Here is a 25,382-nt window from a genome sequence, read left to right as displayed (position 1 = left end):
ACCTCTCCCCCAACCTGTTTCCTATGACTTAGACATTTAAATTTCTTAGCACTTTATAGTTTGTCGGTATGTATTAATATTTGTATTAATAAAGCTGTTTGTTTAACAGAAAAAAAATGCTCCATGCCCACATAACCATACACATATTGTGAATAAGAAGTGAATCTGATTTAGTGGAGACTTGAGGATTATTGCAGCAAGAGGAGGGAAACTCTCTCCTGCGGGGGTGGGGGTGGGGGGAGGGGAAGTGGAATAAAAAGGTGGCTTGATTGGACAGTAGACTAGAGAATGTTTTCCCTGAGGCGGGGCCTGTTAAGGAGGGGTTAAACCGCTGGCTCAGGCAGAGGTGGGTGAGCATTTCTAGGCCTGGAAGAAGATAGGAGTTTAACCAGTCTGGTTAACAAGCATTTTGCTCTGATTGGTCAGTGGGGACAAGCAGTTCGGCCAATCATTTTGAGGCAAAGGATGGGAACTTGGAAGGTCTGTGTCTGGCCTTGTCCTAGGTGAAAAAGACGGCATCTCTGGGTCTTACCTAGTCATACGGAGTGTTTTTTGCAGTATGCCACTTCAAAGAAGACAGAAGGGTGGGCGGTTTCTTAACCACTACTACTTTCCAGGAGCACAGGGCTCAAGTAAAATTCAACATTATCAGTGTAGGAGGTTTAATGGGCTTTACAAAAATGACGTCATACTAAATGTACTTTTCTACATTTTTTTTTTTAACTCAAAAATACCTAGAGAAAGAAAATCCTTCCAAGTTCTGGTACAGCTCTTTTCCGTTCTTTTTAATGTCCTCTTGTTTTTTTCCCATCATCTCACAAACAGTTAAAAAGAAAAAAACATTTCAGTTAAATTTGGGAGTTTCTGTAGCTGCTAAACTTGGGGTTCCTAAAGCTACATTTAATTTTGCAAAATATATTTTTTTTTCTTAGACTCTTCTCACAACCTGCCCCCCACCCCGAGCCTACTCTGGGAAAGAGGCGGTCAGGAAAGAGAATGTTCGCGACACCTTTCCTTTTGTCTTCCCGGTAGAGCTCCTTTCCGGAAGCAGAAGTCTACCAGACCCACCCACGTTCTTCTGTCAGTGGGAGTCGGGAACTTTTAACTCCAGTTCCTCGTCCCTCCTTGGTCCGCAGAAACATCATCGGAAGGGGGCCCTAGGGGAGCGCCAGGGGTCGGCATCATCTCCTACGCTAGCACTTCAAAAACAACTCTGAATATTGAAAGGCAAACCGAACACATCTGTAAGGAACGAGACATACCACAAAGACATGTTTCCAGGATCCTTTTAAGGATAAGAAACAATAGGATTTTACCTATGTTTTTTGGGAAAAAAGAAACAGAACTAAAGCGCCTTGTCCTTAGATGGGAAATACCTTTTATAAGTTAGTCGAAGGGAGGGAGATTCTAGGTCACGGGAGGGGGTCAGCCGATCCTCCCCAGTTAGCAAGGTTCAGGCAGTAGCTAAATGTTGGTTTAAGACACGCTGGCATAACCCCGAGTCACCTCATTTACTGATTTTAAATAAGGAGCCGTAAGAATTTGAAATGCACATTGGGTGTCACCCAAGCCTTGAAGGTCCACTGCCAAGGCGGAAAAAAAAAGGAAAAAAAAAAAAACAGCGCCCTTTCTCCTCCTGGTCCTGGCTCCCGGAGGTGCCAGGCTGTAATCTGCAAATGTATTGTCTGGCCCCAGGGGCTTGACAGTTAATGATTTGCCGCAGACCAAGCCCGCGGGGCAGAGGAGAGAGAGGGGCGCGAGCGAGCGCGGGAGCGCGGGCGCCGGGGCGAGCTGAGCCTCCACCGGCCGCACAGGCGCCGCCTCCCGTCTTCCGGACCCGACACTTCGAGGGGTTCCGGGCGCCGGAGACCGCGGGGCTCCCATGGAGGCCGCCTCGCCGGGGGGACCCGGCGCCCCGCCGCCGCCGCAGGAGCAGGGAGCGGCGCGCGCATCGGTCGGCCTGCTGCGCCGGGTCAAGGGCAAACTCTGCACCTGGTGCGTAGGGGCCGGCGGGGCGCGCGGGGGCTCGCACGTGGCGGCCGCGCGGGCGGGGAGCTGGTCCGGGCGGCTCGACACGTGCGTCAGGGATGGTGCTCTTTCCTAGCTTTAGGAAGCGCTCGGTGCGCCTTCCCGGGCCCCCCCCTCTTAGAAATCTTGGGAATGCATTTCCGAAGATCTGGGGGACATTCACCCTGTTCGCATTGTTGGGTCGATCCCCGGGGGCCTCCCAGCCGAGAGGGGACGAACTGCCCTGGGATGCTGTGAAGGAGGGGTATCCACCCTTGGGCTTGGGAGCGGGGAGGGCTCCCCTTCCTGGCGCCGGCGCCCACCTTCCTCCGCTGCCGAGCCCGTCAGACCCGGCGGGCGATCCTCACTAACAGTTGCGTTCATCCCAAGTAAGAAATCTGGGCTGAGTTTTCTGGTGCCGCCCCGAGGTAGTCCAGAGCTCGCCTCCTTCCCGGGCCCCGCTAAGCGATGTAGCCGCCTTTGGGGCTGGGATCCAGGGAAGCCTGCTTCTGTTGTCACTGTGCTTTGCGGGAAGCGGAGAAGTGCTCCAGGGATTGGCAGCGGCCCTGGGACGGGGAGAGCATTTCTGAGGTTACTGGACGACTTGCATTCTGGAAATTCAGATAACTCAGGACCTATAAATAATGAAAGCCAACCTTTATTGAGCATTCACTGTGGCGGGTACTGTGCTTAGCAGTTTGTATGGACAACATCATTTAACCCTGAGCACTTCAGGAGATGGCACAATTGTTACCCCTACTTTGCAGGTGGAGAAACAAAGAAGGCTGGACAATTTCCCCAAGGCCGGTAAGGGGTGGCGCCTGCCAGCCCCAGTCGAAACTGGCCTTTATTACTCCTGGCCGCTGGCACCCCATGAAACACCCCATGAAAATTACATATATGAGCTCTTTTTTTCATTAAGATTTTCAGTCCCCCCTCTGGCAACTGTCCAGACACAAATTCTGGTTTGCAGTTTCTCCTTGTCTAACCCAGCAATCAGAAAAAATGCAGTTTACCAGATGTCCAATTATATGCATATAATTTATATATAATATATAGAATTCTTTTTACATTACAAAGAGAATTTTCTGTTAAAGGTTGTGAAAACCATGTCTTAAGAAGTCATACCATTTCCAAAACTAGAACAGTAATGGTGTATGTATTTCTGTCATGTAAATAAGCATAGTTTTAAACAGATGCGTGTGGTTTAAAGGGGAAATTTGGTCAAAAATCACCTTGTATCATCCAGCTATATACAGTATGTCCTGCAGTCAAATGCTCTACCCCCTGAGCTATATATCCCTCCTTGCCTTACAGTATGTCCTGATAAAGTTAGTCATAAGTTCTCAACTGGGAGGCAGTGTGGTGTGAAGGCTAAGGGTACAGATTCTGGACTCACAGCTTGCTTGTGTGCCTCTTACTGGGTGACGTTGGGCAAGTCACTTAACTTCTCTGTGCCCCAGTTTTTCTACTTGTAGAATGGGGATAACAGTACCTATTTGTCAAGGATGTTGTGAGGATTAAGTGGCTGACTACACAGGAGTGGCAGACAGCCAGGCTCATGCTACTACTCTGCTCAGGTCAGTTGTCCCCCACCATCTGGCCCCATTCCTGGGTGATAGAAAGATGTGTTTGTTGGTCCAGGAGGTGGTAGCAACCTTGCTGATGGGGCAGAAAATATGGCAGTTCAGTTTAGCAAGACATGACAAGGATTAGCAATGAATTTTTTTTTCTCTGAATGCTCTAATATTTTCAAAACCTGGTAATGTTTTTACCAGGAATCCCAGTCAGGAATATCTAATAGCTTCCTAAATACGAGATTTCTTCTGTCTCTGGACACCCCTTTTTTTGTACTTCCTGTGTAGATTTTCACTTTCTTCCCTGTGGTATAGCAGTTTGTGGGCATGTGACATTTCTGATAGGTGGAGTCCTTAAGAGCAAGAATCAAGTCTTTTAAATTTTTGTATTTCCCACAACCCCCCCCCATAATGAATGAATGCCTTAAATGAATGAATGAGGGAGGGAGGACAAAGGTTCTTGAGGCTCCCTTTCCTTTCTGCCATCCTTACATTCCTCCCTGTACTGATCTTTATTGTGAGGGTCTTGGGCTGGACTTTTTCTATTTTTTTGGTTGACAGGGCTCTTTTTTTCATTAAGATTTTCAGTCCCACCTCTGGCAACTGTCCAGACACAAATTCTGGTTAGCAGGTTCTGCTTGTCTGACCCAGCAATCAGAAAAATGCAGTTTACCAGATGTCCGGTACTCCTTACAGTCAGCATTTTAAACCCTCAGTATTACAGCTCATCCCCTAAATTTGACTTTAGCTCCATGAGTCCCCGACCGTGGCCAGGGGACCACAGGGGCTGGAGAGGGGTGGTGAGAAGATATGCTGTCCCCATATGGATAGGATGTAAAGGGATACTTTGTGACCACACAACTGTTTTTTACTCCTTTTACCAAAAGAGGTCCATAATAGTTCTTTTGGCAGTTGGGTACTAAATAGCAGGGGAAAGGTTTAGGGCCTTGACCTGGTTCTGCTTTCATTATTGAAGGGCTATATTCCAGGTAACTCAAACTCCTGATGTACCTGCCTCAGTAATGGATTGATAACTTTTCTCTGTGATTAAGAATATATGTTCACTCCATCCATAAAAGTTTATTGAGGACCTACTACATGCCAGGCACTCATGATAATGAGCTCTCGGTGTTTCCAAGTGGACTCTGCTTGTAATTAGGGCTTTTGTCATTTATTACTGTCAACTCAAATGACAAATACTATGATAGCAGGAGATGGGTTTCCAGGAGTACCTGAGGACATTTATTTAATTGTATGTATACCATCTAGCAGATTATATCCTAACACATATGCTCCAATTCAAATATGGGAAAAATAGATGTTTCTTATCATGACTGTCAAGTTTATATCTCTAGCAAAAATTAATTATTATTTCACAGTTTTATCCTTTCCCATCAAATAGATGGTAAGCTTTTTGAGGGCATAGATTTAGCACAGTGCAGGACATGTATTCATTCATTCATTCATTCTTTTATTTGACAAACCTTGACCCTCTGTGATGTTCTAGGTTCTAGACTAGTCTCTGGGCTTTTAAGATAGATAGGATATTGTTCCTGTTCTCAAGAGAGCTCATAATCTCATTATAGTAAGGAGTTATGATAAGTGCTATAGAGATGAGCACAAAGTGCAGGTGGCACAAAGGAGGCCGGAGAGCAAGTCCACCAGGGCGAGGTAGGGTTGACGAGCTTGCTAGAGAAGGTGATCAGGAATTTGAAGCAGGAGTGGGAGCCTTCCAGGTGGACTAGGTGAGGATGGACAGTGCAGGTGTAGAGATGCCAGAGAGTGCTTTGCTCAAGGACCTGCAAGTAGTTTAGTGTGAGGGGGCATGAAGGAGGAATGAACAACCGTAGTTGGTCGGTCTGCACGTGTGCTCCTTGTTATTGACTAGTACAGGGGGCCTGGCCCTTTGCATCCTCCTTTCTGCTCGTTTTCCTCATTTCAAAGGTTAAATCCCAGAAACTTTTTTTTTTTTTTAAATGGAGGTACTGGGGATTGAACCCAGGACCCTGTGTATGCTAAGCATGTGCTCTGCCACTGAGCTATACACACCCACCCACCCCTGCCAAGGCCTGGAAACTTTTGAAGGAGTCGTTTAGTGACACTTAACTGTATGGCCTTCATCTCTTCACTCAACAAACATCTACTGAGTACTCACCATGTACACAATACATCCCTGAGCTAGGATGTAGCCCTGCTGAAGAGTAGTGTTCTGTAGTGCTAATTCAATCAAACATGTAAGTTGAAGGACCTTTCTGTGGCCTTTGCAAGTGGGGGATTAGGGAATTGTAGATCCTGCCAGTCCCCAAAATATCTCCTTCCCTCCCCCTTTTATTTGTGGGATAATTTAATTAATATCTGCCTCTTCTACTAGACTTCAGGAGGTAAGGAATCCAGTCTAGTTTTGGTCACTGTTGTGTTCTCTGCCAGGCATAGCACCTACCTTGTAAATAGATACACAGCAAACATCAGATGATTGACTAAATGAATCCTTAATTCCAAAGAGGAATTTTATAATAGATTACATCTCTTTTTTTTTTTTTTTTAAATTTCCATTCAGCACTGTATGTTTGTGACCCAGTCATGTTGTTTGGTTCATCTAGACCAGTGTTTCTCAGTCTCAGGTTATTGACATTTTGGATCAAATAATTCTTTGTTCTGGGGCTGGCCTGTGTGCCCTAGGGTGTAGCAGTACCCCTGACCTCTGCCCTCCAGAGGCCAGTATAGCACTACCCCCAACCCCTTACCTGTGCGTTGACCATCAATAATCTTCCCAGACATTGTCAGGTGTCTCCTGGCGACAAAATCACCCCTGCTTGAGAACCACTGATCTAGCCTATTGCCTCTAACTGTCTGCTGCAGAGCATTCTGTGGTTCCAAGGTCCTCCAGTGACGGACACTCAGCTGGTTTCCAGCTCCCAGCCACAAACAACACTGCGATGAGCATTCCCATGCATGTCCCCTTGTGCACAAGGAGACCCAATGGCTAGGCCCGGGTCCAAGTCCCTCCAGGGGACTTTAAGCAGAAGGGAGGCTATGAATCCCAGAGTGGAGAATCCTTGGGCATTACAGAACCCCTGTTGATTGCTGTGGTTCGGCACCCCTTTTCCAGGCGGTTCAGTGACCATGGCTTTATCAGCAGCTGCTCTGGGAGACGGAGCAGGCAGACTCTCCAGGTTGTAGTCCAAAAACACTAGAAGCATGGAGGGGGTGGGTGGAGGAATGGCTCCTGGCTAGCAAGCCTGAACCTTTTTATTAACTTCTCAGTGCTGCAGGGAGTTGTTAAAGGGATAGGCAGATGCAATGTAGGGGAGCGGTAAGGGTGGGCTTGAAAAACCTTTCACTTGGCCTTGGGCTGTTCTCTGCCCCAGGGTGTGGTGTGTATAGTCCTCTCCCTGCCCCCAGACCAGTCTAGACTACCTTTAGGCTATTCCTGCTTATCTCTGCCCCTTTCTTTAGGTTGATTTGGAGGAATATGAGATGGCTGCCAGTGCATATTTCTCATCTTTACAGCATTTCCAGGATATTTCTGGAGTCCACCTCCCCTTCCAATCCGTATTGTCACTGCTTCAGTTCAGGCCTTTATCATCACTTGGACTCTTGTCATGGCTTCCATCCTTGCCTCCATCTACCCTAAATGGTCTCACTACACAAGAGCCAGAAGGATGCCAAAGAAAACTGCAGGGTACCAGTAGCTGCCGCCAAGTGGGGATTGACCCTGTGTCAAGGCATCCTCCTAACATTTCATCAGTGTTTACAGAAAGTTGTTTAAGTCCCTTTGACAGCAGATAAGTAACTTGCCTTTGGGGCACATGGCTGGTGAGAGGCTGAGCTGAGATAATTTCATTTGATTTTTTTTTTTTCTTTTCATTTGATTCTGAACCAGACCACTTTGCTATCTCAGAAGTCTCAGTGTACCATGGTCAGGCTGAAACCTTACGGCTTCCTCCCCAGCAGCTGTTTGCCAACTGGGGGAGCTCTTGGGGTTCCCTGGGGGTTCCTGAGGGGCCATTATGGGGGCAAGTTGGGAAACAGAAGCTGGTGTGCTTCTGGGCTGGCCTCTGGCCCCCACCAAGTCTGTCACTTTGCCTGTTTTATAGACGGGCTTTTGTGTAAGATATTTGAAGAAAGGGTCTTGCAGCTAAAACAGGACTGAAGAGCCGCTGGTTACTGGATGGAGCTCGAGCTGGAGCTGTTGCTTCAGCTTCTGGCTACTCTTTCCCTCCCTCCTCCCCCTCCCCTCCCCTCCCCTCTTCTTCCTCTGGACTGAAACACAATTATTACATTTTTAGTGGTCTTTATTGTGGTAAAATATACATAAAATCTATCATTTTAACCATTTTAAAGTGTATAACTCAGTGACATTGTGTTCACAGTGTTGTGCAGCCATCACCACTCTTCTATTTCTGTCAGTGGATAGAGACACCCCCAAACTGGAAAGCCCACCAAACGTGTGCGCACGCCCCCTCCAAATGTGTGGGTCCTTGACCGCTGACTGAGAAAGAATTCTCAATAGAGGAAGAGGGGCAAAGAGAAAAAAAGAGCTGCTTTTAATTGCTCAGAGAGAGAGGGAAAGAAAACCGTCGAGTGGGGAGCCGTCAGCCAGTTAGCGGGTTGAGACAGCTCCAGCCCCTGATGGGCTGTGGGGTCTTTAACTGGAAGGCTTTGCCATCATCATCTTCCTTCTGGTGGCTTCAGTCATCTGTTACTGGCTCTTTCCTCCCATGGAGCTCAGCCCTAAAGCAGGAACTTCAGCAGGAACAAAGAAGGATGCTGGGCTATGTCCTTGGAGTGAATGCAGCAGCTGTGGGTCATAAATCGCCCTGTTGTAGGACTGGGTCCTCGGGATTAAGGAGCCACTTGTGGGATAAGAGAAATGTCCTGCCTTTCATCAGCCTGACACTTTCTTCCCCTTGTTGGAGGGCAGTCAGGGCCAGTCAGCCTGTCTAATCACCTCTCTCATTTCCAGAACTTGTTTATTTATCCCAAACAGAAACTCTGAACCTGTTAAACACAAACTCTGCATCCCCCATCCCCTCAGCACCTATAACCACCATTCTGCTTTCCGTCCCTATGTATTTGATCCCTTATATAAGTAGAATCATGCAATATTTGTCCTTTTGTGAGAGCTCAGGTTTCTTTCTTTCTTTTTTTTCTTTTTTTTGGATGGAGGTACTGGGGATTGAACCCAGGACCTTGTGCATGCTAAGCATGTGCTCTACCACTGAGCTATGCCCTCCCCGACTCCTCAAGGTTCTTGACATCAACTATAAGGCCCTCTGTCACTGGCCCACTTCCCTCCCCAGGCTCATGCCGCAGAGTGCCCATCTCTCAAGTGTCAGCCTGGCGTGCCTCTGAGTCCCTTGCTGTCACACACCATAGTCAGCGTCTTTCCACCTGGAGCTCCCTCCTTGAATTCTCTCCTGTCTGACCTCTTCTCTTGGCTGCTGGAAGACTCCTATAGGCATCACCAAGTCAGGCTGTCTTCTTGCCTGGCTCCTTGCCGTCTCTCTGTTGGGTGCCCTTCCTCTACACCCTTCAAGTTCCTGTTTCCTGGCTCATTGCATTCACCATACTGTGATGTAAAAGGTCGTTTTCACTAGCCAAGCTTGCTTATAAGTTTGGGTAAGTTTATAAAAAAGCTATAAAACTTCCTTATATTATTGCTTACTGAGGAGCTTCAGAGAAAATGAATCATTTCACGCAGGTGAATTTCACAGATAACTTACGACTCACTCATTGAAAGTATTAAAATTTACTTTTAAATCCAATTAAATGGCACTGTTTATGCAATGGGTTACTTCTGTTAATTAATTTATTCATAATTTGGGGCAACAGTTCTTCAACATTTATTTGGTTTATGTCAAACAACTTTCTAAGGTAGGCTAACTCACTGAATTACTTAGTGGGTCCATTTGCAAATAATCCTGGAGATTTTACCAGAAAAAAAGCCCCTATTATTTAGAAGTCTTCATGGCATATTTAACACAGGTATATGAGACTGCTCACCTTTGAATCAATAAAGTGCATTCAACCCTTTTATCACCTTTTCTTCATCATTGAGGATCATTATTATGAACTTTAATTATTTTGCTGACTAGTAGGCTGCTCAGAGACTATTTAAGTTAACTTTTTGTCTTATTTTTTTCTGACTTTTTTCTCACAGTTGTCACACATGATTTTTTCTGTGTTACTGGGCATATCTCTGAAAGTCTGCATTCTTTCTAAATTATAACGTCTAAACTCTTAACACTGTAGATGCCAGGTAACTCAGTTTCTCAGAATTGCTTGTGGTTAAAGTATGAATAGTCCCTGTAGAAAGATTTAAATGTTTTTTTATTTTAATAAATTATAAAAATTTGAAGCCCACAGATTTTGGAGACTTGCGGGGAGTGGAATGGTTACAGGAATCTGTGTTAATTAAAGTCATCAGATAAGTGATATGTCACAAAAACTTGGTTATTTATGTTAATGATGCAGAGAAAGATTCTATAAAAAACCACCTTTGAGCCCCAAACTTCTCTCTAGTCATTCCTTGGAAACCAGAGTATTTACAAGATGTATCTACGCAGTTTCTTTGGTCCCAACAAATCCTACTGAGAGCTTGAGGCCGTGTGATTTAGAGCTCCCCAGAGTAGGACTGTGCAAAAGAGTTTAGAAGAATATATTTCTTAAGCTTTTCACAGTGGAATCAAGCCAGAGATTAAAAAAATTAATAATAAGCCAATTTTTGTTGAGCAAACTTTACTTAGTATACCGAGGGCAACCTCAGTATTCCAGGACGTCATGTGAATTTATTGTAATCCTGACAATAAAACTCTGCAGTAAGTATTACTATCACCGCCGGCCACACTGGGCACATTTGGAAGCTGAGAGCTTAAGTCTTCTTCCCGGGCAGGATTAGTCACACAGTAGTAAGGAAGGCAGCCAGGTCTCACTCCTCCCCCAAGTCAGTCTGGCCCCAGAGCCTGGGCTCCTGCCTCTTGTGAGCCGGGCAGCAAACAGAAAAAACAGGCCTTGGACAGTTTACCCCCTGAGGTTTTTGTTTTGTACTGTTTGTATCCCCAGGGGTTCCAGAGAGTATATAAATTCACAGGATAAATGTAATGCTCTTCCTGGAGCATCATTTATTTTAGATTCCAGTTGCATGGAAGTGGATTAATCGTCATTCCTGGCTCATGCCACCTTTTCACCGTTGGCCCGTGAATAAGTTAGTTTTTGTTTTTTGATGCAGTAAGTTCCCATACACCCCCAGCCCTAGAGCTGGAGTCGTGGTGGTAATTTTCATCTATCTGTTGGTCATCCCCTATTCCATCTCCTTTCTTCTCCAACCAAAGATGATCACCATCCTGAACCATCCTTTCACCATTTCCCTGCTCTCTTTTTTTTTTAAACAAAAATTATGACATGTTCACTTGTGCATTCTGCTTAAATGTAACTCTTGGTTTATAAATGATCTAACTGAACCTTATAGAATCATGCTGATTGTGGCAGCAGCAAGGAACATGATTAAAAGTGTCTGCAAAAGTCAAGGGCTGGGTCAGAAACAGGAAAGGGAGAGAAAAGGCTCAGAGGCCCCTCAGGTGAAGGTTCGTTGCCAGTGGCCCCTTGCTCTCATTTTTATGTAGTTTTGTACTTCTATATATTCCTTAAAAAAAGTTTATTATTATTATTATTTTTATTATTTTACCTTTTAAAAAAGGATATCATGCTGTTTATAATCTGCTGGGATTTATTTACCCCTCTTTATCCCATTGCTAGGATTCACCCATATTGTTGCCTGGTGCTGCGAAACACTCCCTTTTGCTCTGTAAAATATTCTTTTCTGTGATCATATCACACTTTATCCATTCATTCTGCTTGTAGTCATTTGGGCTTTTCCCCATGTGTTCTGCAGTACAGGTGTACAGGACTTCCAGGAACATTTTTTCCATGTCTCCTGTTGATCACGGGGAAGAGCTTTTGTGCACACAGGCACATATACATAAGTCTAGGAGCTGGATTATAGGGTGTGCGGTTGTTCAGCGTCATAAAATAATGTCAGACTTCTTCCAAAGCAGTTGTATCAGTTTTCACTCCCACCAGCCGAGTATGAGAAATCCTTTGAAACAAGTATCCTTTTAAACACTTGGTATTATAAGACTTTAACATTTTTGACAGTCAAATAAATGTAGAAAAGTATCTCTTAATTTGCATATCTGTGATCACGAATGGAGTTGTGTCTCTGTGTGTGTTTACTGGCCTTACTGGTTTCCACTTTTGAGACATACCCGTATTTCCTGTGAAATACTCATCTTATGTGATTACTTTTAGGTTGAGAGTCGTTGAGAGTTGGCAGGTGTAAATTGGGAGCAAATGAAGCAGATTAAGGCGGGGAGTGAGCTTTTCTGGTTTGAGGCCTGTGGAGTGTTGAAAGGCTAACATGACTCACAGGAAATCTCCCTTACGCCTCCGTTTCCCTCCCTGGCCCAGGCCCAGGGAACTTCCTAATTCAGGCTTAGACTCCTCTTTTGGTGCCTGGTTGGTGTTGGAATAGAATATTGGTTTGATCGTTACAGAGAAATCCAGCTCACCACTGCTGTATGTGAAAAGAGGATTTATGACTTCACAGAATTCAAGGAGGGTTAAAATGCCAAGCCACAGACAGCAGAGACGCAGCTGGAGCCAGGAACCCAAACCACAGCGGGGTTCCCTGCCCGTCCCTTTATTTGTGCGTTGTTTTATTTCACTTGTGTGCTGTCAGTTTCATCCTTCTAACTGCAGACCAGTTGTCTTCATTTGAGGATTACATTTTACAGTTCAGATCACACGAAACAAAGCAAAACAAACCCTCAGGTTTTGAAATCTGTATTTTCGTTTTGATGACCCACAAGGGATGTACATTTAGATTTTCCAATGGTTAAAAAAAGAAAGTTCTTCAAATCTTCCTATTCAGCCGCGGCCTCAGTGGGCAGGCAGTGTAAGGAATTTAAAGTTTTATGGGCGTGGCTTCTTGGCTGCCTGTTGAGAACAGGGTTGGTCTGTTTTCTTTCATGCCTTTGCCTGACTGGGCCCAGCAGAGACAGGGTTTGTACGTCTGTCCCAGGGTCATAAACTCTAGTCATCCAGACTCTGGAAACAGCAGCGCCCCATTACCCAATACCAGTCCCATCCTTCTGAATCTGCCCTTCTCCCATCCCTGCACCCAACTTGTTGGTCCTCCTGGAGCTCCTCTTCCTGGCCTTTGGGGTGTGTTCCCATTGGTGCCCTTCTTAGAATTCTCACGCAAGTTCTGGTGGGGGGAGGACCCTGAAGGTAGACGTCACATCCTCTGCATACTGCCCACATTTCAGTGCTGTCCGCCACCACCCCACCCCCACCCCCGGTAGGCTGTAGGACTCGCTTCTTTGACCTGAGTCCAAAAAGAAGAGGTGAGTTGAATGAATATGTGTTTCATACTTTCTCACTGCAGTCAATCAAAACTTGGAGGACGGGGGAGGGTATAGCTCAAGTGGTAGAGCACATGCTTAGCATGCACGAGGTCCTGGGTTCACTCCCCAGTACCTACATTAAAACAAACCAACCAACCTAATTTCCTCCTTCCCCACAAATTTATATATATATATAAATTGGAAGACAGAGGAAGGATATCATAAATAGATTTTATGTCCTCTTTCTTATTTTCATTAGAACACTCCTTGTTAAAATAATTAATTGTAGAACATATAATCAAATGGGTATGTTAATGCCCCTTGTTAGAGATTCTGGGTAATTTGTATCAATTGATCTCCTTGTAACATTTCATAATCCTCAATTATATATTTTATTTTTGTTCTTATCTGGGAGGCAGTGTATAGGATGGGAAAAATACAAACTTACTAGTTGTCTGACCTGAGGCAAGTTACTTAACTCTTCTGAGCAGCTAAAACCCAGTTTCTCACCTGTTGGATTGTACTTGTGATCCCCTTCTCACAAGAGGTTTTGTGAGATTTAAATGAAATGACATATGTAAGCACTTAGTATGGCTCCTGGCACAGTTATTTTTATTAAGCCACCTCACTTTTGTTAGGATAATAAGGATTTTTTTGAGTCCCTAATGGATGCTGGTACTGTCACCCCCAACCATGGTTTCAGTTACACGTGGACAACTGAGGTCTGAAAATATTAAAGGAAAATTCCAGAAATAGACAACTCATAAGTTCTAAATTGCGTGCAGTTCTGAGTAGCGTGATGAAGTCCTGTGCCCTCTGCTCCATCCGACCTGGGGCTTGAATTGTCCCTTTGTCCAGCGAGTCCTGCCCGTTCGTCACTTAGTAGCCATCTTGGTTATCAGATCGACGGTGCTTGTGTTCATCCAAGTCACCCTTATTTTACTTAAAAATGACCCCCAAGTGCAAGAGTAGTGATGTTGGCAATTTGGATACACTGCAGAGAAGCCATAAAGTGCTTCCTTGAATTGAAAAGGTGAAAGTTCTCTACTTAAAAAAAAAAAAAAAGACTGCTGAGATTGCTAAGATCTACAGTAAGAATGAATCTTTTATCCGTGAAATTGTGAAGAAGGAAAAAGAAATATGCTGGTGTTGCTGTCACACCTCAAACTGCAGAAGTTATGGCCGCAGTGCATGTTAAGTGCTTAGTTAAGATGTTTCCATCTTTGCACCCTAAGGTATTTTGAGAGCGAGAGATCACATTCACGTAACTTTTATTGTAGTATGTTGTTATAATTGTTTTATTTTATTATTACTGTTGCTAACCTCTTAACTGTGCCTCATTTATAAATGAAACTTTATCCTAGGCATGTATGTATAGGAAAAAACATAGTATACATAGGGTTGGGTATGACCTGCGTTTTCAGGCTTCCACTGGGGTTCTTAGAACGGACCCCTGTGAATGCAGTGGTTACTGTACTTCCAGTGCACCAGTGGGCTTGGGCTGCCCTTCGGGTTTTGCAATATTGGACAAGTTGTTTAACATCTTGTGCCTCAGTTTCTTTATCTATAAATAGCAATAAAAATAGTACCTACCAATCATAGAGCTGTTGGGAGGATTAAAGAAATTAGGACTATGACATTGTGAAATTGTTAGAACTGTGCTTGGTACATAGTGTGCACTCAGTAAGTGTTAGATATTGTCATTATTGTTACTGTAAACAATAACAGGGTAACAGTAGTAATAGTAGTAGTAACAGTAACAATGATAATAACAGTAGTAGATATTGTGTGGATATATATATAAAAGGAGGAGGCACAAAAATACCCATGGCACAGTTTCCGGGTTTGTAATCTAGTGATGCAAATGAAACAGACACGTATGCCCCAGACAGAATGTAGACGACGGGAAGGGGGCTCACGGTGCAGATGCCGCAGAAATGGGAAGGTCATCATTCTGGAACCAGGGACCTTTCTTACTTTCTTCCCACAATTATTTCCTTCTTGTAGCAGAGCAGAATAGAAAGAACACAGGCTTTAGAATCTTATTTGGATTTTCATCCACTATTACTGTTTATTTGCCATATGAACTTGGTTCAAGGACTTTGAGCTTCGGCAAAATGATACCCACATTTTAAGGTTGTGTGAAAATCCAGTAAGTGACTATCTGTAGAAGCTTGGTACAGGGACTGGCTCTTGTCTCCCTTTTATTGCATAGAGGATGACATGTATTAAAACATGTATTAACATGTTTCCCCTGTATTCTTGACTATCTGTGAGTCATGCAGGACATGATATGTGAGAGGATTTACAAGTTTTACTTTTTTTTGGTTTGCATAAAGCTAGTTTGATGGTTTCTGGCTTGATGGCGTGGTTTTGTGTTCTTCCTAGCAAATCATGAAATTGTTTTAACCCAGGATGGCTCCTGATCAGCTTTGCCTGCAGTTACTTAATAGGCCTATTTTTTTTTTTTTTGGTATTCATCCTTTTTTTAAATTGAAGTGTAGTTAATTTACAATGTTATTAGTTTCAGGGGTGCAGCAGTGTTTCAGTTATATATATGTGTATATATGTGTGTGTATTTATATGTATTATTTTTCATATTCTTTTCCATTATAGGCTGTTACAAGATACTGACTATAGTTCCCTGTGTTAATATAGTAGGTCCTTTTGTTTAATAGGCTTTTTATTTGATGTGATTATCTTGAACTAAGGCCATTTATTGAGATGAATGTAAATAGTTATAACATTATGATTCAAGTATTGCTTTATTTTTTAATTTTATTTAAAGATTTTTTTTGGCGGGGCAGGTAATTCGGTTTGTTTGTCTGTTTGTTTGTTTGTTTATATGGAGGTGCTGGGGATTGAACCTAGGACCTTGTGCATGTACTACTGTGCTATATCCACCACCTCAAGTATTGTTTGAAAGTGTCCTATGCAGCTAAGATGACTTGTTGTGTTAGTTTTCTATTGCTGTCATAACAAATTACCACACATTTAGGGACTGAAAACAACACAGATTTATTATCTTTCAGTGCTGCAGGGAGGAATCTGACCCAGGACTCCCTGGGCCAGAAGCAAGTTGTCAGCAGGGTTGTGTTCTTTCCTGGAGGCTCTAGGGAGAGTGGATTTCTCTGACTTTTTCAGTTGCTAGAAGGTGCCTGCACTCCTTGGCTTATGGCCCCTTCCCCTATCTTCAAAGCAACCTTGCATCTGGCTTGTCTGCTGTAGGCTTACCTCCCTCAAAAACAGCTGGGAAAGGTTCTTCCTTTCTTTCTTTTCAAGGAAGAACCTTTCCCAGGTCCTTTTTTTTTTTTTTTAATCAGAAAGAGTAGCTTTTTAATGTATAATAAATGATTTAGTACAGAAGTCAGGTTTGTCTTCAGATGAGAAAAATGTTAAACAAAATACAAACTAAACAGCATCCCAGGATCAGTCTTATTGTGCTGAAGCACACACGTTACGGCGTTCCCCTGGTACGTCATGGTTTTGAAATTATGTGGGAAAACCATTCCCAATAAATCATTTACACAAAATTCAAGCAATCTGTTCAAGAACTGGTTGCGGGGCTCAGTTCAAAGAAGTGTTATGCATCTTACACTGAACTTAAGCACTTAGCTGTTACAAGGAGCATCACTGTAACCTCACATCCTCAAGTACCATCCATGTTATGAATCCAAGCCAGTCCAGGGGCAGGGTGTTAGAGAATGTGGTTCACTAATGGAAACGCCTACAATTCAATTTAAAATTTCTAACTCAAACAAGATCTAAACATAAGTTCTCCTTTATTTTTGTGATTTTAAATGCCCTTTTGGTTTATTGAGTAAGCTGAATGCATTTCTTGGTAAATATTACCACTGGACAAAGGATCTAAATGTTGAGGTTTTACTAAATCAAAGTTTTAAGTTGATATAATGTGCCTACTAAATCATGTTTCAACTAGATCTTTCCAATATCAGGGAGAAAATGAAAGACAAGGCGCTTAGCTGTAATCACATCTGCAAAGTCCCTTTTGCCATGGAAAAGGAAAAAGCTGTTTTTTCCTAAACTCAATACTTCTGACATCAAATGTGTGTGGGGTTTTCTCACATCAACCAATTCTTCAACTCTCCAGACACGATTGGGGGTCCAACAACTTAGTTACGGCACCAACTACCTGGGGTTAGTGCAGACCCCGCAGATTAAGGGCTCAATCCCACAAGATTGGCTCCCCCTGCCAACGACCCCCCCACCCCCAATTTCAGACAACAGTTGAGAGTCCTAGGTTGTCACCTGGTACTTCTGATTGACCAGCTATAAAATCAGAGGTTTCCATGACCTCCTCCTTGGGTTTGATAATTTGCTAGAGCATCTCACAGAACTCAGGAAAAGTTTACTTATTAGATTACCAGTTTATTATAAAAAGATACAACTCAGGGACAGCTGGGTAGAAGCTATGGAGGAGGGCACGTGGATGTTCCATGTCCTCTGCAAGCAACTCACCCCCCCCAGCACCTCAGTGTGTTCACCAGCCTGGAAGATCGCTGAATCCCTTGGTTAGGGTTTTTAATGAATGCTTTGTTATGTACTCATGAGTGATTAACTCATCCCCAGCTCCTCTCACCTCCCCAACGGTGGAGCTGAAGGTTCTAGTCCTCTAGTCAAAAATAGGAAAAGATTGTTTTTTTCCTTGTTAAGTTTTATGAGCTGTTTATATGTTCTGAAGATCAAGTCTTCGTCAGTTTTATCTTTTGCAAATATTTTCTCCCTTCCCGTAGGCTGTCGTTTTGTTTTGTTTATGGTTTCCTTTGCTGTGCAGAAGCTTGTTAATTTAATTAGGTCCTATTTTTAACTTTTGCTTTCATTTCATTCATTGCCTGGGTAGACTGCTCAAGGAGAACATTGCTGAGATGTATGTGAGATAATGTTTTGCCTATGTTTTCTTCTAGGAGATTTATTGTGTCTGGTCTTTTGTTTAAGTCTTTAAGCCATTTTGAATTTATTTTTCTGTAAGGTGTGAGGGAATGTTCTAACTGCATTGATTTACATACAGCTGTCCAGTTTTCCCAATACCATTTGCTGAAGAGACTGTCTTTATTCCACTGTATGTTTTTGCCTCTTGTCGAAGATTAATTGACCAAAAGTTTGTGGGTTCATTTCTGGGCTCTCTATTCTGTTGCATTGGTCCATATGTCTGTTTCTGTACCAATACCATGCTGTCTTGATGACTGTAGCTCTGTAATGTTGGGAAGGGATAGACCGAGAGTTAGAGATTTGCAGATACTGACTGCCGTATATAAAAATAGATAAAAATGTTTATACTATATAACACAGGGAAATATATCCAAGATCCTGTAGTAGCTCACAGTGAAAAAGAATATGAAAATGAATATATGTATATTCATGTATGACTGAAGCATTGTGCTGTACACCAGAAATTGATATAACATTGTAAACTGACAATAACTCAATAAAAAAAAAAGTACAAAAAAAAAACAATAAGGAAATAACATTTAAAAAAATAGCAAAAGGTGCTCCTTTCACTCTTATCATTTAGGAACTTACAAGGGTTTTTTAGGATCTGATCAGAAACCAAGACTAAAGTATGTATTTCTTATGTCAAGATAACGCCATGCTAAGTGACCTGTTCACAGGTTCCAGGGTACTACGGCATGAACAGCATTTTGGGAGAGACGTTATTCTGTCTGCTACATTTGGTGATGGAATCTAAATTTGGTTCCAATAAGAAAAACAGCTGTAGAGCCCAAAGACCACCTGGATGCTGGTAGTAATGTAAGCAGTAATTCGTAAAATGTCAAGGGAACCTTTTCTCAACTCATCTAACCCACTTTTTGCACATAGTCAGTGTTTGAAATAATCAATCAGGACTTGCTAGACTCTTTCCAAATTGTGCCACAGGTTTGAAGGAGACTTGGGAGCTGCTAATTTCTTTGGATGAGCTGCATCTCTGGGCTCCAGTCATGCTGGAGAGTTCACATAACCGTTCTCTCTGCTGGGACTGTAAGCAGATAGGGTAGGGGGGTCCCTGGAAGAGGGAGAAGTAGGCATGGCTTTCTTGACACAAGAGAAGTCCATTTGAGGCCTAAGCCATTTTGTGATCTAAGCCTGGCCACAGTGCCCTTGAACAGGTCTCAATACTTAGTGATCTTAAGGGAACAAAAGAACAAATGACTGTTATGGGCAAAAGAAATAACAGTAGCAAAGAATCAATCAGTTACAAAGAATCCCAGTTCTGTTTCAGCGGTAATGATTAGCCTGAAGTGCATTCTTGGGCTGTTTTGCAAAAACTCAAACCCCGCCCCCCGCTTCAACCACCAGCTCAACTGGAACTTAAGGAATGGTGATGGTCACCTTTTCTGACCCTCGTGATTTCGGTCAGCTGAAGATTGGACTCTGTCAGTCTTTGTCCCAGTTCTGTGCTGAATTTGCCTCTTCTCAGCCCCTTCATGAATATGCATGTTTCCTTAGCTTCCCACTTCCCCAGTTTTGCTGTTGGGAAGACACTGCTTTGGGAAAGATACCTGATGTTCTCCTTACTCGCTGCAAGTAATAAATTCTTCCTTCTCCAGCTCTTTGGCTCTGTTGTGTGTTTTGGCTTGACACCCACTAAGAGGTGAACCCAGTTATCGGCTAAAAGGACAGGAGTTCCTATTGCCTTTCTCTTAACCTGAACAACTTGACTTCATTCTTCAAGTGTCCGATGAAATGTCACTTCATGAGGAAGGCCTTGCATGAAATCTCGGGTTAGGCCAGGTCCCATCCCAGGTGTTTCTTTACTGTTTTCTTCGCTGCTCTGTTGTGAATTCCACGAGGGCAGGGTCTTCTATCTACTGTTTTTCTATATTCGCAGAGCCTGGCACAGTGTCAGGAACTAAAAAAAAAATATTTAGTGAATTGAAAAGGGTGTCATTAAGAAGATGGTAATAAAGGTCACTGTGGGCTGTTGGAATTGGCGGCCAGATTGGACGATTTCCACTAAGCAGCCTCCAGGCAGGAGTGGTGTACCACTGCAAAGGCCACCCCTCTCCTGGAAAGAGACACAGGTACAAGCTTGATTTGATCATCCCCGAGAGAGATCGGCTTCCTCGGAAATGATGCCCCTCAAGGGGCTATTCTCTCTCTACACTTCTCTCCTTGTGGGAGGATATGTGTGTGTGTGCGTGTGCGTGTGTGTGTGTTTCTGCTTAACTCTAACTTTCTAGAGGATTTGATATTGGTAACCTCCTCTTTTATTGGCTCTGCGGAGTGATACTGTGATGATCAAAGCTGCCAGGTAATTTGCACCCCGGATGTGCTGACTGACACCTGTGATTTCCCCAAATGTGGAAAACTCGATTGTGTAATTTGTGGTATCGGGGGACTGCGTTCGTGCTTTCCGGGGTGGTGGTGGGGAGCTGCCAGGTACTGTAGAAGGTTGTATACTTCAGTAGTGTGCCCAGGATTTATTAAATGGATTTGGCATGTGTTAGGTTATATTTGCACACGAAATTCCCCAGTAAAATGTAAAATAATTACAATTCTATGAACGATTTAATTCTATGCAAACCAAGTCTGCAGTTATTATGGAATATTTTATCTATTAGAAAAATATATGGGAAAATATAATATTGAAGTCATAGTCAATGACCAGGTAAGAAGTCAAGCATGTGTAGGAAGAGATGGCATTAGAATTATCCAACCCGTATTTTTGCAGCTTCATCCGTTTTCATCAAATATTTGGTTAGAGGGGAAAAAAGAAGAGTTGGCTCCTCTATTTTGAAGTTATTTGAACAGAATCAGGCAGGAGGGAACCTCAGGGCTTAGCAGAAGCACTCCACTTACTGTAGGGGTTTGTATTTTGTACCCAGTTCTGCCACTTTTGAACAGCAGCAGTTGGGTGACCCTTGTCAGCTCTCTCAGTCTCGGTTTTTTCGTCTGTAACTCTACAGCACTGTCCTATGGATAAAAAAATCAAATAAGAGAGAGTATAGAGAAGATTTTGTAAATTGTGAGGCACTATAAAAAACATAAAGTAAGGTACTCTGATGGGGTCCATTAGCATGAATGTAATAAATAAATAAATAAAACGTGACGATGATGGATGCCCCACTGTGAATCCAGGGAGCTTGAAGCCAGCAGTTCGGAAACCTTGAATCGTCAGCTGAGAATCGACGGTCATAAGGAGGCTGGGGGAAGAACAGAGGACAGAAGGCAAGCTGTGAGTCCAAATTAGCACAGGATTAAAGGGAGGCTTCAAACAAATCTTCTAATGTTATCCTGCATGCTCCCTTTTTGGTCCCTTCACTTTCCAGGTTTTTAAAGAAAGAACATAGATTTTTTTTTCAAAAGATAGATTTCCATTGTTAGAAAAACTTGGTATGTGCCAAATGGATAAAGAAGAAAACAACAAAAGTCCTATTATCTCACCCAGATTGTCCATCAATTTTAAGCCTCAGTCAGGTAATTTGATCCACTGACCAACCTAGTCACTGACTTCTTATGTCTTCCAATAGCATTTCCTTTGGCTCTAGGCCCTCTCTTGTTTCTGCAGAGTCAGACTAGAATGAGACAGTTTTCAGGAACTAACAGAGTTGTAAAGGCCCAGAGGCTGAAGTTCATTCTGGTTGAAAACATCCTGAGTTACGACTAAGGTGACTGGATGTAATCCGGTGGGTTACTTCTTGGATCTAGACCCATGCTAAGCTTGTCCTTCTCCAAACTTCTGTTGTAATCGTCATAGAATGCCACCAGATTGGTTAACTCCCCCCTCCCCTGCTAGTCTGAGAAGTTCAAGATGACATAGAGTGAAGATGAGTAGAGGAAAATGTTTTGTCAATTTCAAAGTGTTCTATTCCATTATTCTGTATAGTAGTTATACATACAAGAAAATATAATGGATGTTATCATTTTGGGGGGCAATTTTTGGACAGGCTTGCTTCATTACTTCATTAAATAACAGACTCTGGTTTTGGCAAAACTTTATGAACCGGCTTCTAGCGCTGTAGATAAGAACGCTGATATCTGAGCTTCTAGGTTCCTGTTCCTTGGTGGAATTTTCCACCTCTGTTGTATCTGGAACATCCCAGTTCATTTGGGGGTGATCCGGCTGTAGATAAAGTGGCTCTTGCTGTTGAGACTTAGATTTCAAATGTATTCATTAATAATGAGAACTGCCACTGTTAAATTTGACAGCTGGCTACAGTAAGATCATCCCAACTGAAAAATTCTCCTGGGAGTTACAAGACCTGGCATTGTTTGGTGACTCTAGAACAAGAGGACAGAAGAAAGTGCGTCTTCCCTGACTTCACAAAGTCCCTTCTTCTGCTCTTAGTAGCTGGCTCCTGAGCGGTGAAGATCGACTCCTGAATGGACTCTTGCCCCTGTATAGGACTAAAGAAACTGTAATAACTTGGCAAGTTTCCTTTTTCTAGAATTTCTGTTACCCGGCAGAGCAGACCATGATCACTCTGTCCCATTTCAATATCCATTGCAACTTAGTTCACATTTTCATTTTGAAGCTGAACGCTTTCTGGTGGTGTTTGGGCTGACACGTTTCCGAGTTACACCGCAGAATGATTTCTTTCTGTAGCCCATAAATTGTTCCCTCTGCTGCAGGTAGGCTTCAGAAAGGACTCTTCCTCTTGTGGCAGTTTCACCTTTGCAACAATTCAGCCAGCTCATGATGATTCACGTACTGGATAAATAAAGATGAATAGGACCTTGTTTCTGACTTTCAGGAGCTTCTAACCTGCCTGGGGAGCCAGACACATCCTGAGCACAGTGCGAGACATTGCATTAGATCAGCAATCTTTAGGGTTTTCCTTCGTTATACACCCCTTTCATTACTTCTCTACCAGGAATTACGTATTTAGAAACTCCTCTAAATTGCATTTGCTAAGTAATAACACATTTCGTTTTCTCTCTCTTTTTTAGCTAATCAGACACTAAAGCTTCTGATTAGCAAGAGGAAATGAGTGGTACCACACTTGGGTGGTATAATTATAGCTGCAAGTAAGTAAATGGGATGTTTTGGTTTGTCTGAACAGCCTTATCACGGGTAAATGTAGGCCTTCTGCTAGGCTTAAAAAAAAACCCCAAAACTTATGGGAACGTTTAAATAAAAGTAGAGACTGTGACCTACTGTGATGTACTTTTTGTCCAGTTTTGAAAACTATCAACTCATCTTATTTCATTCATATTTCTCCAGTTCACTGCTTCTGGATTACCTTAAAGTAAATTTTAAACATCATTATAATTTCATGCATAAGTATTTCAAATATTAATCTCTATAAGGACTTAAGAAACATAGTCATAATACCATTATTCCACCAAAACATTAACAATAATTCCTTACTATCACATCTCTTGTCCATGTTCAAATTTCCCCAATTATAATTTTTAAAATAGTTTGTTTAAACTAAGATGCACATAAGGCCCATACAGTTCAACAGGTTGTTTTGTCTACATTTCTTTCTTCTATACGTTTCCTCTTCCTCCTGCTCTTTTTTCTTGCAGTTTATTTATTTATTTTTTTAATTGAAGTATAGTAGGTTTATAATATTGTGTTAGTTTCTGGTGTACAGCAAAGTGATTCATACATATATATATATTCTTTTCCGTTATCAGTTATTACAGCATATTGAATATAGTTCCCTGTGCTGTACAGTAGGACCTAGCTGTTTATCTATTTTATACATAGTAGTTTGTTTCTGCTAATCCCAAACTCCTAATTTATCCCTTCCCATCCACCTTTCCCCTTTGGCAACCATAGTTTGTTTCCTATATCTGAGTCTGTTTCTGTTTTGCAAATAAGTTCATTTGTATCATATTTTAGATTCCACATATAAGTGATATCATCTGATATTTGTCTTTGACTTACTTCACTTAGTATAACAATCTCTTGGTCCATCCATGTTGCTGCAAATGGCATTATTTCATTCTTTTTTATGGCTGAGTAGTATTCCATTGTATTTTTATACCACATCTTCTTTATACATTCATCTGTTGATGGACATTTATGTAGGTTGCTTCCACGTCTTGGGTACTGTAAATAGTGCTGCTATGAACATTGAGGTACATGCATCTTTTCGAATTACAGTTTTCTCTGAATATATGTCCAGGAATGGGTTATATGGTAACTCTATTTTTAGTTTTTTAAGGAACTTCCATACTGTTTTCCACAGTGGCTGTACCAATTTACATTCCACCAGCAGTGTAGGAGGGTTCCTTTTTCTCCACACCCTCTCCAGCATTTGTCATTTGTGGACTTTTTAGTGATGGCCATTCTGACTCGTATGAGGTGATACCTTGTTGTAGTTTTGTCTTGCATTTTTCTCTCGAAGTTTATTTTTGAAGAAACAGTTCATTTGTTATAGAGAGCTTTCCACATTCTGGGTTTTGCTGATTGTATCATTCTGATAGGTTTACAGTATTTCCTTCCCAGAATAATGTTTTTAAATGCATAAGATAAAATACATAGGCTTGTAATGGAAACCACTTACATCTATTTAGATATTAAACTATTAAAAACACATGGTGATGTTAATATATGTGCTTCTTTTCTTAAAAAAACACACAGTAAATAACAAGATCTCACAATGGGTCTTTAACTACCATAATTTTAGAATAGTAATGATATCTTGAAATTCCAGTAATGGTTGTTATATGATATGAAAATACCTATATTCTTTGGCAGCAAAGTCACAGGTTACTACTATAATTTGTTACCTGCATTCACCATTGAAGGGAATGTTAAAATTCAGTTTAATGTTACTGAAGATCAGGATGTATTTTTTTTCCATCCAAGTTTCCCAGAATATTTTCATGGACCTGATCCATGGACCCCCGTTAAAAATCGTGTGGTCCTACATTTTTGGCAAGACTCTTTCATAGATATTGTGTACTCCCTTCGGGAGGTGTATGATGTTTGCTTGTCCCCCCTTTTGTTATATTAGGAGCTCTTGAGGTTTATTGCCTAGATTCATTATTTTATTAGGGGTTGTAAAATGACATTCTATTTCTGTCATTCCATTTTTATTTCTTGTACATGTATTTCTACAAGGACAAACTCCCTGCCATCAGCTCAGTGTAATTTATATAGAAAGGGCAGGATAAATGTTTGCTTCTTCCCCTCTGTTTACCAGTTTTCAAAATAGTGGGTTGGTTCATTAGCATTCTCCAAGGATGGCCAATGAGTTTTATTTCTTTTTTTTAATACTCTTTTTTTTTTTTCTTGGTGGGGGAGGTAATTAGGTTTATCTGTTTATTTATATTTAGAGGAGGTACTGGGGATTGAACCTAGGACTTCATGCATGCTAAGCATGCGCTCTACTGCTTGAGCTATACCCTCCCCCCCACTGAGTTTTATTTCTTTTTAATTGTAAGTATTGCTATTATTTCATGGATTTAAACACAT

At 42.3% G+C, this 25,382-nt stretch overlaps 1 protein-coding gene across 2 annotated transcripts in view; it reads left to right on the top strand.

Moving 5' to 3' along the window:
* Positions 1–1,647: 1,647 nt before the first annotated feature.
* The window catches only part of SLC35F2 (solute carrier family 35 member F2), a 51,940-nt gene continuing 28,205 nt past the window's right edge, over positions 1,648–25,382 (top strand). Inside the window, exon 1 of one of the 2 annotated variants that reach the window (XM_074356864.1) lies at positions 1,648–1,995. In XM_074356864.1, coding sequence (XP_074212965.1) covers positions 1,883–1,995 — 113 coding nt within the window. In that variant the 5' untranslated portion in view covers positions 1,648–1,882. The remainder of the gene's footprint in view (positions 1,996–25,382) is intronic. The other variant, XM_074356863.1, reaches the window with a different exon arrangement.

This window comes from Camelus bactrianus, chromosome 33 (assembly GCF_048773025.1).
Source record: "Camelus bactrianus isolate YW-2024 breed Bactrian camel chromosome 33, ASM4877302v1, whole genome shotgun sequence".
NCBI lineage: Eukaryota > Metazoa > Chordata > Mammalia > Artiodactyla > Camelidae > Camelus > Camelus bactrianus.
The sequence above is the reverse complement of the archived record's forward strand: the minus strand, read 5'-3'. Positions and strand labels throughout refer to the sequence as shown.